This window comes from Ochotona curzoniae, unplaced genomic scaffold (genome assembly GCF_017591425.1).
Source record: "Ochotona curzoniae isolate NIBS_2020 unplaced genomic scaffold, NIBS_Ocur_1.0 scaffold_3223, whole genome shotgun sequence".
Taxonomy (NCBI): domain Eukaryota; kingdom Metazoa; phylum Chordata; class Mammalia; order Lagomorpha; family Ochotonidae; genus Ochotona; species Ochotona curzoniae.
The window spans coordinates 2,997,968-3,014,856 of record NW_024467108.1 but is presented as its reverse complement, the minus strand read 5'-3'; the positions used below and the strand labels follow the sequence as shown (position 1 = coordinate 3,014,856).

At 40.2% G+C, this 16,889-nt stretch overlaps 1 protein-coding gene across 4 annotated transcripts in view; it reads left to right on the top strand.

The window, feature by feature from the left end:
* The window catches only part of FCHSD2 (FCH and double SH3 domains 2), a 245,109-nt gene that overhangs the window by 214,551 nt on the left and 13,669 nt on the right, over nucleotides 1-16,889 (top strand). For all 4 annotated transcript variants that reach the window (XM_040964120.1, XM_040964118.1, XM_040964121.1 and 1 more), the window contains one exon: nucleotides 6,911-7,072. In XM_040964120.1, the coding sequence (XP_040820054.1) occupies nucleotides 6,911-7,072 (162 nt within the window). The remainder of the gene's footprint in view (nucleotides 1-6,910; nucleotides 7,073-16,889) is intronic.

Here is a 16,889-nt window from a genome sequence, read left to right as displayed (position 1 = left end):
CTCTATCTGTATCTCCTATGTGAGTGGCACAGGACCAGATGCTTGGGCCATCTTCCACTGTCTTCCCAGATACATTAACAGGGAGCTGGACTGGGAGTGGAGCAGCTGGGACTTCAAGTGGCCAGGTGGCCCTCACAAGAGATGTGTGTATCACAAGCCATAACTTAACCTACTGTAACTTAAGGGCCACCAGCCCTTTAAGTTAAACTTCAGTAATAATATTCTTACTGATACTTAGGCATTTGAAATTTTTAAATACCTTTTGTCATCCACACATACAAAGAAATGTATACTTTAATCATTTGACACTCAATATCTTGCTCATATTCAGATTTTAAGTGTAATCGTGTGATAAATACAGTGAAAAAAAGCTGCAGGATATTCACGTAATCCATAAAATGAAAAGAGGAAATCAAAACATTTCACTGAGGGGGGGGGGAGGATTATCAATATCAGGCCAGTGTTGTGCTGCAGTAGGTTATGCTGCCTCTTGGTACGTGAGCATCCCAGATCACAGTACTGGGTTCAGTCCTGGCTACTATACTTCTCGCTGAGCTTCCTGCCAGTGTACCTGTGAAGGCAACAGAAGATGGCCCTTCTGTTTGTGCTTGGGCCCCTGCCCCTCAGGTGGGAGACTAGGATGGAGTTCCTGGCTCCTGGCTTCAGCCTGGCCTGAACCTGGTTGTGGTAGCTTTTTGAGGGAGTGAACCAGCTTGTGGAAGTGCTCTCTCTATATCTTCCTCTTTCTGTGTGTGTCTCTATTTCAAATGAATAAATCTTAGCAAGAATTAGCCTGAAATAAAGTGGCCTTATCAATAATTGCTTTAAATAAATGGCTCCAAATCAAAGGATTGATGGAAAGATATGATCTGACCATATATTATCTATAAGATCCAAAGAGACACAAAGTCTAAAAGTGCAGGAATGAGAAAAGATGCTCCAAGACTTAAGGAGCAGGGCTGGCTATAAATAAGCCAGTCACAAAAGGAAGCTGCTGACCGATTCTGCTTGTGTGAGTTACATGAAGTAGTCAGATTTGTAGACACGGAAGTAAAATGCTGGTTAGAGAGCTGAAGGAGCGGTCACTGGGGAGTTGTTTTTAGTGTTTGGAGTTTCAGTTTTACAAGATGAGAGATCTAGCGATAGATGATGGTGATGGTTACGCAACAATAAGATGTATTAAATATAACTGAACTGTGCATTTAAAATGGTTAAGCTGGTAAATTTTTTTATCACAATTTAAAAGGTTTTTTTAAAAGTAGCTTATCAAAAAAACAGTAGTTTTTATGTGCAGCTTAAGTTATTCATGCTTTTTGTTCTCCCAGTTAATTTTTATTTAGATATTAAGGTTAAATATTTTTTATTTATACTGATAGGGATTGTCTTCTTTTTTGACAACAAAATAATTATCAAAGAAGAGAAAATTAATATTAAAAAATAGAGAATACCCAGAAATTTTTAGTAATTCTCCTTTGATATAATATGGTAGGAAGATCTATACCTTGTGTGCTCCTTTCTTCATGATAGTAACCATCCCATTTCCATCAGCTATCACTTCCTACCAAAAAAACAGCTTTTTTTATTTTGATTCATGATATAAATTTTGAAAATTAACTTCTCAACAATACTGAGTCTTGGTTCATAAACATGATATTCTTTATTTTCCTTTATAATCTGAAGATTTTGATATAAAAAGATTAGAAATATCTTATTAGATTGGGTCCCTAAGTCTTTTCATGTCTTTGATGCTATGATAACTTATCTACAATATAATTTACATTTTCAGATTCCAATTTACAGGCATTTCGTAGTATTTCATCATAAAATTGATTTTTATATTGACCTTGTATTCTGTTTTTGCCTAAATCAATTCTTATGACTTTTTATAAATTCATTAGGATAATCTCTGTATGTGATTGTTTTTTGTCACTAAAAGCACTTTTGCTTCTTTGTTTTCATTGCTTGCTTCTGTTTATTTTTCTTGCTTATTGCACTTACAATAAGGCCTTCTAGTAGAATATTAAATAGAAGTGTTAAGCTAAGCAACAATATCTGTGTCTTTTTTTATACTGAAAGAAAATTTTGGCTTTCATCATTAGATTCATTGTTGATTCTAGATTTTGGCAAGTGTCCTTTATCAAATTAAACTGATTTTTTTTCTTTTTATGATGATACAGGTACTGAATTCTGTTCAGTTTATTTCTGTATGTATTTATAGCATTTCATTTTTTTTTTAAAGATTTATTTATTTTCATTACAAAGTCAGATATACAGAGAGGAGGAGAGACAGAGAGGAAGATCTTCCATCCGATGATTCACTCCCCAAGTGAGCACAACGGCTGGTGCTATGCCGATCCGAAGCCAGGAGCCAGGAACCTCTTCCGGGTATCCCACACGGGTGCAGGGTCCCAAGGCTTTGGGCCATCTTCGACTGCTTTCCCAGGCCACAAGCAGGGAGCTGGATGGGAAGTAGAGCTGCCAGGATTAGAACCGGCGCCCATATGGGATCCCTGCGCATTCAAGGTCAGGACTTTAGCTGCTAGGCCACGCCGCCGGGCCCTATAGCATTTCAGTTTTAAATATTCTCTTTATATAGCAAACTATATTGATTAGTTTCCAGGTTAAATTACAATTCAGGAATAAATTTCATTTCATTATGAAGTATTGCTCTTTTCATCCATGGATACTTGATGAAGTTCATGGAAATAATAAACTATACGTGCTCAACACCATGGCTTTGTGAACTAATCTGCCTGCAGCAGCAGCAGATGCTAATGGAGCTTTGGTTCATATCCTAGCTACTTCACTCCTGATCCAGCTCCCTGCTGATAACCTGGGAAAGCAGCAGAGGATGGCCCTGGTGCTTGGGACCCCATACCCACGTGAGAGACCAGAAGAAACTCCTGGCTTCTGGGTTCAGCCTACCCTAGTGCTGGCTGTTAAAGCCATTTTGCAAGTGAACCAGCAATTGAAATATCTCTGAGTTTCAAGATAAATAAATTCTGAAAGAAATCAAAGAAAAATGTCTTTATCAAAACATCTATAACAGAGATGCTACCATTAATAGTAAACTGCCAAGAGAGATTTTAGATTTCTTTATAATTCTCTCTTTTTAAATTTAGAGGCATAGAGAGAGGGTTCCTACTGGTTCACACCCCAAGTATCCACTAAGGCTGGAAGCTGGGATTTCAATCTAGGTCTCCTATACCAGCGACAGGAATTCAACCTCTGGAACCAGGGCTTGAACTCTAACAGGTGTTTCAGTAAGTTCCGTGGACATCCTCACTTATATCTTAACCTCTAAGCCAAACACCTATCTGTGCATCCTACTTTACCTGTAGAATGTATCTGCAAGGTCTCTACTTTTAGTAATGGAAAATTGGTATATACCAAATTCTTTTGGATAATGATTACCAATCTGGGATTGAAAGATTAAAACAAAATTTTGATATAAAATTTTTTTTAAGATTTATTTTTTTTTTATTACAAAGTCAGATATACAGAGGAGGAGAAACAGAGAGGAAGATCTTCCATCCAATGATTCACTCCGCAAGTGAGCACAACGACGGGTGCTGCGCCAATCCGAAGCCAGGAGTCAGGAACTTCTTCTGGGTCTCCCACAGGGTGCAGGGTCCCAAGGCTTTGGGCCGTCCTCGACTGCTTTCCCAGGCCACAGGCAGGGAGCTGGATGGGAAGTGGAGCTGCCGGGATTAGAACCGGCGCCCATATGGGATCCCGGCGTGTTCAAGGCAAGGACTTTAGCCACTAGGCTAGGCCACACCGCTGGGCCCTTGATATAAAATTTTTACAAAATATGTAAAAAAAAAAACTGGAGAAGAATTTGCCCTTGAAAGAACAGAACTACTTGCTTTACTTGCTTTATATAGCACTTGAAGAGCAGCACAGCCAGAACTTTTCTTGGGTTTGAGGATGAATGTCAGGCAGCCCTCAAATTTACATATAAATTACCATCTATATCCTTGGCCAAAACCTGAGTACACATGCATAAGAAAGACTCCAGGGAGGTTGGCAGGAAACAGCAGCTGAAAGGCAGAAACAAAATAAATGGATTAAAAAATAAAAACCATTTTTAAAAATTCAGCTATTGCTTACTGAACAGGGTCCAAACACTAATTATTAGAAAACTGGAGTTATTGTATAATATTGGATAAAGTGGATTTTATAACAAAGAATGTTATGAAGAATAATTAATGATAATTCAAAAAAGTCAGTTCAGCAAGATATATACAGCCCTAGATGCATATGTGACTGATAATAGAGCTACAAAATACCAGAAGTGAAAACTGACAAAACTGAAAAAATAAACAAGTCTATAGTTGTGCTTTCATATTCCTCTTTCAGTAATTGATGTTAACTAGAGATAGAAGATATTCATAGAACATTACAAAAGTACATGAGTAGATAGACATCCTTTTAAAGTATACTTGGGAAGCAGGCTTTTGGCGCAGTGGTTGAGAGTTTCCTTGGGACACCACTATCCATTATCAGACTGCCTGAGTTCGAATCCTAGTCCCACTTCAAATTTCTGCTAATGTAGGCCATGGGAGAGAACAGTGATTGTTGAAGTAACTGGATTTCTGCCACCCATGTGGGATCTGGATGAGCTCCCAGATCAGAACCCTTCAAATTTGTGCCATTTAGGGAGTGAATCAGTGGATGCGAGCATTTTATCTTAACCCCATCTTTCTTCCTCTCTCCCTCATTTCTGTCTCTCTAATAAATAGATAATTTTTAAATGACAGGGATTTTTTAAGCTAAGAAAGCTGTAGTTGACTCACATTTATTTACTTTTTTATGATTTGTTGATTGATTTGAAAGGCAGAATTGAAGGAAGAGAAGAGAGACAGAGATATCCTCTATCCACTGATTCATTCCCTGTGTGGTTGTAACAGCCAGGGCTTGTCCAGGCCAAAGCAAGGAACCTGGAAGTGCACTATATCTTCCCCATGAGTGGCAGGGCACCAAGTACTTCAGTAATTTTCTTCTGTCTTCTCAGGCATATTATCAGGGAGCTGATGAACATGGAATGGCCAGGACTTGAACAGGTAGCCATATGGTATCACAAGCAGCCACTTAACAAGCTGTGCCAAAATGCCAACCTCAAGCTGATCACTTTTAGTCATGGTTTTTATGGACTGGCGGAGAATTAGAGCTAAGAATGAAAATATAGTTACTGGAGTGAGGCTAGGAGTGATTGCTTTTCAGAAGTGCTGCACAATGTTACTGATTGATTGACCATAGAAATATGTACATTGGGGGCCTGGTGCGGTGGCCTAATGGCTAAAAGTCCTCATCTTCAACATACCAGGATCTCATATGGGCACTGGTTCTAATCCTGGCAGCCCCACTTCCCATCCAGCTCTCTGCTTGTGACCTGGGAAAGCAGTCAAGGATGGCCCAAAGACTTGACACCCTGTACCAGTGTGGAGACCTGGAGGAAGATCCTGGCTCCTGGCTTTGGATAAACGCAGAACCAGCCGTTGTGATCACTTAGGGGGTGAATCATCAGACAGTAGATCTTCCTGTCTGTCTCTCCTCCTCTCTGTGTATCTGACTTTGCAATAAAAATAAAATAAATAAAGTATGTACATTGGAGCAAAGCAGTCACAAACCAGTTTTAAAACTTGTTTGTTTCTTGTATATGGTTAGTGGATTGAGGACTGAGGAATAAATAATCATTTCCTTTCTTGAATTTGGAGAAAAAGAAAATATTTTCTTGGGAAAAGGGTAAAGGTAATTTTACATAGGAGACCTGTGTTGAAAAGATTATTAAAAGTTTACTAGGAGAATAACATGAATGTCAGTGTTCCAATCCTAAATGAGATAGATATAATTTTACTATTGCCTTAGAAACCAAGAGAAGGAGTGATTACCTACCTAAAGAACAAGGAGGAATTGTTAAGAAAATCTCTATAGAATGAGTAGTATTTAGGAACCAGCCTTGTAGTAAGCTATCACCTGCAGTGCCTGTATCCCATATGAGTACAGATTCAAGTCTTGGCTGCTATACTTCCAACCCAGGATACTTGAATAGAGTTCTTGGGACCTGGTCTTGACCCGATCCAGCCTCAGCCATTATGGCCTTTTGGGGAGTGAGCCAATGAATGGAAGATCTCTGTCTCTCCCTCTCTCTGCAGCTCTGCCTTTCAAAGAAAGGAATCTTAAGAAAGGAAGAAAGGAGGGAAGGGAAACGGGGACAGAAAGGGAAAGGAAAGGAGAAAAAAGAGAATATTATTTGGAATGACCATGGAAAGGTTAACACTCACCAGGCATTAGAAGCCATGCAAAATTGTTGTCCACAGAGGGGCAGCATGGACCAAGGGCTGAGAGCACATGATATTCTGAGTAGTAAGTGGCACTGTGGGAGCACAGACAAATGGAAAGAAGAGGAAAATAGTTACCTCAAATTTTGAAGTGTTTTTTACTTCTGGTTAAGAAACCAGTTAGTTGTGTACTTCAGTAAGAAGTCAGAAGTTATTGAAGCTTTCAGGCAGGGGAGTGATATGATGAAATCATTCACAGAGAAGTCCACAAGTCCTGCTAGAAGACTGTTGTTCTAAGGCACAGCCTCATTTGCAGAAACAGAAGCAGATGATGGAGTGTTCCTCTCTTCAGATTCACAGATTGTATTTGGTATATGTCAATAACATGCTCCTGGAAAATGCAGGTATGCCATTTACCATTTGCCAGGATGCTTTCATTCCTGTTTTTCCTATCTTCTGACCCCTCTTTCTCCCTCCTTCTCACCAAATGGATAATTTGTATCTCTGCCAAGGAAGAAGTGGTAGGTGGTGAATATCAAGAGTGTTCAAATTAATAAGTACAAGTAATATAGCCAGTTTAAGAGGAAAATACCTTGATTTCTGACCATTTTCTTAATTTTTCTTAGATAATTAAGTTGAAAGCTGAAGCTCGGTTGGACCTGCTAAAGCAAATCGGTGTTTCTGTGGACACATGGCTGAAGAGTGCCATGAACCAAGTAATGGAAGAGCTGGAAAATGAACGATGGGCCCGCCCTCCAGCGGTGACCAGTAATGGCACCTTACACCCGGTATGTGGTTTTCCATGTTAGATTGCTGAGTACCAGCAAAGTGCAATGTTTTTACCTGCTGTTACATAGAAGGGTTTCAGGTGTGTGGCTAACCACACTCAGAAATTAATTTGTACTGCCACCTCCCACCTGATCTTCTACACCAACCTGTTTGTGTTCATAATGGAACTTACTAGAGTTAATATATGTCATCTCTGTTTTGTTTTACTGTCCGTTCTTCTCTTGAATGTTATTGCCATATATCTGCCTGGTTTATAGGTCTGCACAGCAAGGTACCTACAGTGTTGTAGGTATTTAAAGAATGTTTGTTGAAGAAAGAAATGAACAGCTGGGGACCAACACTGGATGTAGCCAGTTAAGCTGCTGGAGGGGTCCCAATTTGAGACCTGGCAGCTCTGCTTTGGAATTGGTTCCCTGTTACTAAACCTGACAAAGCAAGAGAAAATGACATAAGTACTTGGGCCTCTTCATCCATTGTGGGAGACCTGAATGAAATTCCTGGCTTCAGCCTGGCCCAGCCCTGGCCTTTATTGTCATTTAGGCAACAACCCAGCAGAAAGAAAATCTGTCTCTCCTACTGTCTTGAAACTCTGCCTCTCAAATAAATAAATAAATGTTCCTCAAAAAGAAATGAATGTCGGGCCCGGCGCGGTGGCGCAAGTGGTTAAAGGTGCTTGCCTTGCATGCCCGGGATCCCATATGGGCGCCGGTTCTAATCCCGGCAGTCCCGCTTCCCTTCCAGCTCCCTGCCTGTGGCCTGGGAAAGCAGTCAAGGACGGCCCAAAGCTTTGGGACCCTGCACCCGCGTGGGAGACCTGGAAGAGTCTCCTGGCTTCGGATCGGCATAGTATCGGCCCGTTGCGCTCACTTGGGGAGTGAATCATCGGACGGAAGATCTTCCTCTCTGTCTCTCCTCTCTGTATATCCGCCTTTCCAATGAAAAAATAATAAAAATAAATCTTAAAAAATAAATAAATAAATAAATAAATAAATAAATAAATGAATGTCGAGATGTATGGATAGATGGAGGAACAGTGGCAAATTGAAAGCTAAAACTTTTGTCTCCCAGATTCCAACTATATCCACAACGTTTTTTTAATGCTTCTGTTCCCCCCCCCCCCTTTTTTTTTTAAAGATTTGTTTTATTTATTGGAAAGTCAGATATACAGAGAGGAGGAGAGACAGAGAGGAAGATCTTCCATCCGATGATTCACTCCCCAAATGAGCACAACAGCTGACGCTATGCCGATCCGAAGCAGGAGTCAGGAACCTCTTCCGGGTATCCCACACGGGTGCAGGATCCCAAGGCTTTGGGCTGTTCTCGACTGCTTTCCCAGGCCACAAGCAGGGAACTGGATGGGAAGTGGAGCTGCCAGGATTAGAACCAGTGCCCATATGGGATCCCGGTGCGTTCAAGGCGAGGACTTTAGCCGCTTGGCCACGCTGCCAGGCCCTTCTATTCCCTTTTATAAAGTAGCCTTACCAGAAAAATCAGGACCGGCACAATGGCTGACTGGCTAAATCCTCATCTTGCAAGTGCTGGGATCCCATATGAGTGCCGGTACATGTCCCAGATGCTCCACTTCCCTTCCAGCTCCCTGCTTATGGCCTGGGAAAGCAGCAGAAAATGGCCCAAGCCCTTGGCACCCTGCAGCCACATGGGAGACCTGGAAGAAGCTTCTGGATCCTAGCTTTGGATCTGCTCAGCTCCAGCCATTGCAGCCATAAGCAGAATGAATCAGTAAATGCAAGATCTTCCTCTCTGTCTCTCCTCTCTGTAAATCTGTCTTTCCAATCAAAACAATCAGCCAGAATTTTTTTTATTGCACAGTCAGATATGCAAAGAGGAGGAGAGACAGAGAGAAAGATCTTTCTTCCATCTGATGATTCACTCCGCAAGTGACCACAAAGACCAGTACTGCACTAATCCGAAGCCAGAATCCAGGATCTCTTCCATGTCTCCCACACGGATGCAGGGTCCCAAGGCTTTGGGCTGTCCTCGACTGCTTTCCCAGGCCACCAGCAGGGAGCTGGATGGGAAGCGGGACTGCCGGGATTAGAACCGGAGCTCATACTGTATCCCAGAATGTTCAAGGCAAGGACTTTAACCACTAGGCCACCGTGCCAGGTCCAGCCAGAATTTTTAAACATTCCTGGGTTTAGTCAGTTTTCTCACATAGCATTTTGATTGTCTAGTGGGCCCACTCTTGTAAATTTGAAAACATTGTGCGGGTGTGCATTTAAAAAAATAACACTACATGCATTTTTTAATGATTTTTTTAATTTGAAAGATTTACATATAGAGAGAAATCTTCCATCTCCTGGTCACTCTTCCAAACATTGCAGTGACTGGAGCTAGGTCTGTCCAAAGCCCAGAGTGGGAAGGTTGGGTTCATCTAACCTTCCATTTATTTTTTGGGAGCCTTTTCCAGGTCTCTCACAGGTGCAAGGGTCCAGGTCATTGGGCCATCCTTTGCTGCTATTCCTAGATGCATTAGCAGGAAATTTGATCAGAAGTGGAACAGCTGGGATTTGAACTGGCACCCATATGGAATGCCAGCACCACAGTTCGTGGCTTTATGCACTATGCCACAGCACTGATCTTATTGATATACATTGTAAGGAAAAACAATGTATCGAAGGTTTGTTTTTTATTTCACTGAAAAATTTTAGCTATCTGAAAAGCAGTGTTACAGAGAAAGAAGGTGAAGAAGAGACACAGAAAGAAAAATCTTATCTGCTGGTTCAGCTCACGGATGGCCATCACACTCAGTCCTGGGCCAGGCCAGAGTAGGGAGCCATGAACTTCATCTAGGTCTCATATGGGTGGTAGGGATCCAAGCATTTGGACTGTCTTCTATTGCTTTTGTCAGGCCATTAGTGAAAAGCTGGATAAAAGTGGAGCCAGGTAGCCCTGGGTGGCACTCCTATGAGATGGTGGTGTCGCAGACAGTGGTTTTATATTCTATATCATGGCACTGGCACTTTATTTCACTTTTCATTGTAATCTAGCTGGGGGAAAATGCATCATCCCCTTGACTTTGGAATTAGAAGAGCTTGCCCTGTTTATAAAGGAACAGAGTTGTTTCAGATCATGGAATATTTCTTCCTTTTGCATCTTTTAGAAGTCGTAATTCACATGTGCTTCAGCTGTTCTGATTTACAGAGCTTATTATGACAGCAGATTCCAGGTAAAAACTTGCTTCTGGCTTCTATAGCAGCATTGTTTACTATCAATAAAGCCTGTGATTTTTCTCCAGCTAGCACCTCTTCTTTCTCAATCAGCTGTGGAGGGATATAACCACCTTATTCCAGCTTAGATAATTGAAGATAAATAATATTTGACCTCTTCCTTTACAAATGGAACAGCAGACAGAGCTCTTGATACTTTCCAGTGTATTACTAAACTACTTTGTAACAAATTCAGAAAATAGTCACTTCTCCCAGGGTTTATGAAGAAAGTTAGGTTTAAATTACTGTAATTCCCCTCTACCTTCAAAATCTCAAGATTCTATGAAATTCTATCAGTAAAGCTCAGTAACAGCTAGAACACAGAAGTTTGCTCCATGAAAGAAGTGTCATTTGAGACAGAGCTTGAAGAGTTTTGATCGGAAATGAAGAAGGGCATCTGAGTGAGAAATTAATGAAGGAAGTGCTACCAGGATGGCACATGGCAGACGTGAGCTCATCCAGGGACCAGACACATCCTCTGGGAAGGAGGTGTGTGTAGTCCTGGCCTGTTTTTCTTCACTCTAGTCATTCTTTTGGCACCTGTGTCTCTCCTCTTTCAGCTTAGTGATTATATTTTGTAGAAGATCTAATGATATAAATAAGGGAAAGATGTAGGCACAAAACAGCTTAATGAGTGCCCAATATTTACTTAGCCTACTTTTAAATAACAGAATTGAAATAGCTCAGAGAGGATTGTATCTCTTCACACTGACAGCTGGCTGGCTGAGGAATGTGAAGCAGAAATACACATTCCGGGGGCCAGATTTCTTCTTCCATTGTAGATGCCAACAAAAGCATTAGTCATCTGGAAAACATGATTAACACTAGACATTAACAGTGTGACTGCAAAGTGCCTTATGGAAGATGAATGCTTTTTAAATATACCATCTGTTTACCTTATAGACAAAATAAGGAACTGTACTTATTTGGGTTAGGCAAAGAACTCTGTCTTTGTGGCACAGAATATAGATTTGAGAAGAATTTTAGAAAAGAAGGATCCCGGAATATAGTAACAGCTTTTTAAAGATGAACAGCAATACACTTGATGAATAACCAGAGCCTGCACAGACCTTACTGAGATTGAGTGGCTGCCAGTGACCCAGTGAGCCTTCATGTCACTCTTCCCTTGCTTCTCTTATCTTTCTGCTTTCTCAGATCTCATACCCAATTTGTAACCTAACTTATGAAATGATACTGATTTTAGAATATATCTATTACAAAAAAATCATTAAATAAAATGTGAATAATACTTAGATTCAGGCTTATATATCACAGTTAGTAATTTGTTGTGTTTGCTTCCTCTTTCTCTTCTAACTGATAAATAAAAATTATATATTTATAGTTTATGACATGTTATTCTTTTCATATATTTGATATGTATTCCTCCTAAATATTCCTCTTTTATTATATCTGTTAAGAAAAATATTGATTGATATTATAGATTTTGTTTATTCAACCTTCCATGTTGCCTTTGATCTTCAACACCATCCTTCTTATATCTGTATAGCATTCAATACTTAAGTACTCTTTACATTTAGATATAATGTAGTCTTCCTAGTTTTCTTCTACCTTCTAATGCCCAGTACCTGATGAGGCTTTCTACTCTTCTAAAAGAGAGCAGGAGTTACTCTCAGTCCTGTGAGAGCTCTCAACACTGTGTTTCTCTAATCCTTTCTTGGGTGGCTTTATCCCTGGCTTTGGACCATTTTCTCATATACTTGTGCAGATCACTATGCAGCGGTAGACATGAGCAGCCTGTAGCAGGTTGTCCTTCGTCACTCTGTGGTCATGGCTGTAGCACATTGGCCTTCCTGAATCCCCACCTCCAGCTCCTCCTTCCAGGGAGAATACCATCCTCTGTATGTGTTCTTGCCCCTACATGTCCACCTGGACCCTTTCTTCAGTCACTCAGCTGGGGCACTTCTTTCCCACTTCCCACAAGAAACTTCTTTCACATAGTTTAAATAGTGTTTTTTAGTTGTTTCTGGCAAGAGCTTAACTTTGTTCACTTTTTTTTTTTAATTTTTTGATGATTTTTGCACAGTTGATTAGGGTGTAAAGGGTCAAGAGCTAGAGGAAAGTGGGAGAAACCATTGTTTCCATATTCTTTTTTCCTTCCTTATCTCGGGGGAGGAGCGAGGTAAGAGGAGAAGCCATACTCAGCCTTCCAACCATCCCAGGGTCCCCAGTATAGGGCATGCTCTATGGGTCCTACTCAGATGGTTTTGACAGTTCAGCAGTTCTGGATGCTGCTGATCTTACATCTACAATCACGATGAAATCTCTCCAAAATCTACTGGCTGACATAGTCCACCTTAGAGTCTCTGTTTGCCTAGGTATTAACTGCCAAAGCTTGGCTGCGGTATAGCACCACATTTTATAATAAACTTACTGTGCTTGGAATAATGTCTCGGGGATGGCCCTCTCTGCCAAGGTGGAGTTCAGAGGCTGTCCACATCAATCCCCTGGAGCTGTCTTCCTCCATCTTAGCTGTCACTAGATTGTTTATCTAGATTCTCTCTTCCTTGTAAAAGCAACAAAATCTGATAATTCTTTCTATACTTTCTGGGGTTTAAACTTAATACTTCATTTAATCCTTTTTTTTAAGATTTATTTATTTATTGGAAAGTCAGATATACAGAGAGGAGGAGAGACAGAGAGGAAGATCTTCCGTCTGATGATTCACTCCCCAAGTGAGCGCAATGGCCAATGCTATGCCGATCCGAAGCCAGGAGCCAGGAATTTCTTCCAGGTCTCCCACAGGGTGCAGGATCCCAAAGCTTTGGGCCATCCTCTACTGCTTTCCCAGGCCACAAGCAGGGAGCTGGATGGGAAGTGGAGCTGCTGGGATTAGAACCGGCGCCCATATGGGATCCCGGTGCATTCAAGGCGAGGACTTTAGCCTCTAGGCCACATTGCTGGGCCTAATCTTTATGGCAACCTTGTGAAGAAATAGTTATCTTCATTAGGGAAATGAGGTGATGGCATTTAAGTTGATGGCATTTAACTTTCCCAAAGCCAGTTGACAGAATAGCAGCAGTCAGCATTCAGCCTGGGTTTGGCGGGTCTGGGACCCACCGTCGCTACCCCTCACCCTCTTCATGACAGCGCCTCAGAATTAAAGAAGCCTTCAGAGCTTATTCTGCTGAGCACAAAAAATGGTTGCTGAAAACAACTGAAAAAGGTACTTCTTTGGAATAAGAGTGTAAGCATTTTATAGTATTAGAAGAATCAAAAATATTAGCACAGTTACAAAGAATAGTTTTAATTGAAGTTCAGCCAAATGAAAGGATTAAAACAGGTTGAGAGCAGTATTAGAAACAGAAGAACGTGATTTTAGAAATAGTGGGTCAAGAAGGCTTGTGGCAATTTGGTTTCAGGAGTGGACGAAGAAAAAGAGCGAGGTGGTTCTATGATGACACACTAGAGCTGCTGGAGCCATGCAGATGCACACGGCAGTGAGCCCTGTAATTCCTTTCCAGGAGAAAAAAAACGAGCTCAAGATAAAAGGAATCTGCATTATCAACCAGTATTGCCAAGATAAAGTGCCTTGGATGGATTCCCAGTGCCAAAGCACAGTACATGATAACATTCCATGTATATGTATTTTTGGAAACTGTTCTGCCTACATTTTTATAAATACACAAGTTTTATTTTTTTTATAATACCCACATTTTTTTAAATGTCTAACCTTTCCTAGAAAATGAAAACAACATCTTCTAAATATATAGCAATGCATTTAAAGTTAGATTTGTGACAATGTCTAGAATGTCATCCTTATCTTTTATGTGACACGATGCTTCATTGGAAAACAGTAGATTTTAAGAAAATTTAAGAATAGGGGAGTTGAAATGTGAATCTATTTTGCCACTAACCAGACTGAGCATGGATGGTTAGTTTAAGATGGGACATGAGGCCAACATTGTGGCATAGCACGTAAAGCCACTGTCTGCATGCCAGCATCCCATAGGATGCCAGATCACATCTGGCTGTTCCACTTCTGATCTAACTCTGTTGATTGCCTAAGAAAATCATTAGAGCATGACCCAAACTCCCTATACCCACTTAGGACACCCAGATGAAGCCTCTCATTCCTGGCTTTGCTCTGGCCCAGCCCCAGCCATTCTAGGGAGTTCACCAATAGACAGAATATATCTCTCCTTGTACTACTTCCTCTCTGTAACCCTGACTTTCAAGTAAATCTTAAAAAAAAAAAAAAGATAATGCACAAGATAACCTCACTGAACTGTGGAGAATTTTTCATAATAGTTACAAGTTAAGAATACTGCAGGGGCTTTGGGTAGAAGTAATAAATGTGGCTAATAAAATGTAAATGGCTTCTTTTGGAAGCTCCACAATGCTATAGAATCTTATTAGCACAGTAGCAGTTACAATAGAAATTAATTTAAGATATTAGTGACAATTACTCAAAAAAAAAACCCATAAGTTTTGAAAACTGAAACTTTGGATGATATAGGCAGCCTCTGCTTTTTGACTATGTACCAGGAGATTGCTGCCTCACCTCTCTAGTTGCCTTGTCCACCTTCACAGGGACCCTGCACTTAGCATTTCATTGAGGTCGTGCTGCCCTCAGATTGTGAACAGAGAGCAGCTCATTTTTCACCTATCAAAGAGGCTAACACAGTGTTCAACATGTGGTCGCTATTTGATACTTCAATGAATGTTTTAATGTGAGGCTCAAACCCATCCAGTCCTTGTAATCCAGTGTGCAAGCACTGATGACTCTGTATGATTAAATGAGGAGTGAGGGAGACAAATAAGTGCTTAGATATAACAAGAAACAGATTTTGAGATTTTTTTTCCTGACTGAATTTTTTGTTTCAAAAGTAAAATATACTTATTTTAATAGTTCAGTGAGTTCATAAGTTTGTAAAAACACGTCAGTCATTTCCCCTATTGTCAGTCTTTGTTCTTACTCTGCCTCCCCCTGTCAGATGCCCATACTAATATAAATGTATTAGTTCTATTTAGGGTATCACAGTCAGTGTTCTAGAAAAACACAGGTGGATCTAACTCTTCTTTTTCACCATCAATTTCATTTTAATTAATAAATGTCTTTCAGCTGTGATATGGGTAATATGCCTTAAAAACATTATCTTCCTTATGTTTTATGTTATATTTCAGAAGGGATTGTGCCTGTCATGTGCATGTTGGCAGGGGAAGGGGCTGGGTAAAATATAACGGTTTGCCATTTTATTATGCAGTTCAGTGTCACTAAGTATATTCATGTTATGGAGTCATTCTCACTATCCATGTACAGAAATCTTTTTGTCTTGCAGAAGTGAATCTGTACCAAGTAAACAGTAATTTCCCATTACTCACCACCATCTCCTGACAATGACCATTTTACTTTGTGACGCTGAATTTGGCTATTCTAGGAATCTCACACATGTAGAATCACAGTACTTGTCTTTTTGTGACGTTCTGAACCTAACATAATGTCCTCGAAGTTGATTATTCATGTTATAGCAATGGATAGAATTTTCTCCTTTTTAAGACTGATAACATGTGTGTATAGCATTTCATCTGTATGTATACACACATGCCCTATTTCATTTATCCACTCATCTGTTTGTAAACACTAGGGTTACTTTTCCCTTTTGGCTACTGTAAACAGCACCGCTATAAACATTGGCTTACAAATATCTATTCAAGTCCATGCTTTCAGTTCTTTTGACCATATACCCAGAAGTGAAGTTACTGAATTACATGATTAATTCTGTGTTTCTTTGATTGAGGAAGCACCATACTATTTTTTATAGCAGCTGTATCATATTTCCAGCAGATAAGGGTTCTGATTTTCTACAGCATTGCCAATAGTTACCATTTTCTCTTTGCTTTTTTAATAGTCATCCTAATAGCTATTGGGTGATATTTTTTGTTTTCATTAATGATGACAGGTATATTTTCATGTGTTTATTGACCATGTACATATATCTGCTTTGGATGAACATCTATTTAAATCCTTTGCCCATTTTTTAAAATTACATTGTTTTTGTTGACTTTTAGGCATTATTTATATACCTATGTATTATTCTCTAATTAGAAAAGTAACTTACAAATATTGTCTCCCATTTTCTGGGTTTTCTTGTCTCTTGTCATCTTGTTATCCTCTGATACACAAAAATATTTAATTTTGATAAAGTTCAACGTACATTTTTGTTGTTGTTGTTGCCTAGACTTTTAGTGTCATTGCCAGACCCAGTGTCATGAAGCTTTCCTCCTTTGTTTTATTCCAAGACTTCTGTAGTTTTAGCCCTTATGTTCAGATCTTTGATCCATTTAGTTCTTTTATTTTTTGTTTATTTTTATTGCAAAGTCAGATACACAGAGAGGAGGAGACACAGAGAGAGGAAGATCTTCCATCCACTGATTCACTCTCCAAGTGGCTGCAGCAGCTACTGCTGAGCCAATCTGAAGTCAGGAGCCAGAACTTCCTCTAGGTGTCACACATGGGTGCAGGGTCCCAAGGCTTTGGGCCATCCTCCACTGGCTTGCTGGCCGCAAGCAGGGAGCTGGATGGGAAGCGAGACTGCCAAGATTAGAACTGGCGGCCATATGGGAT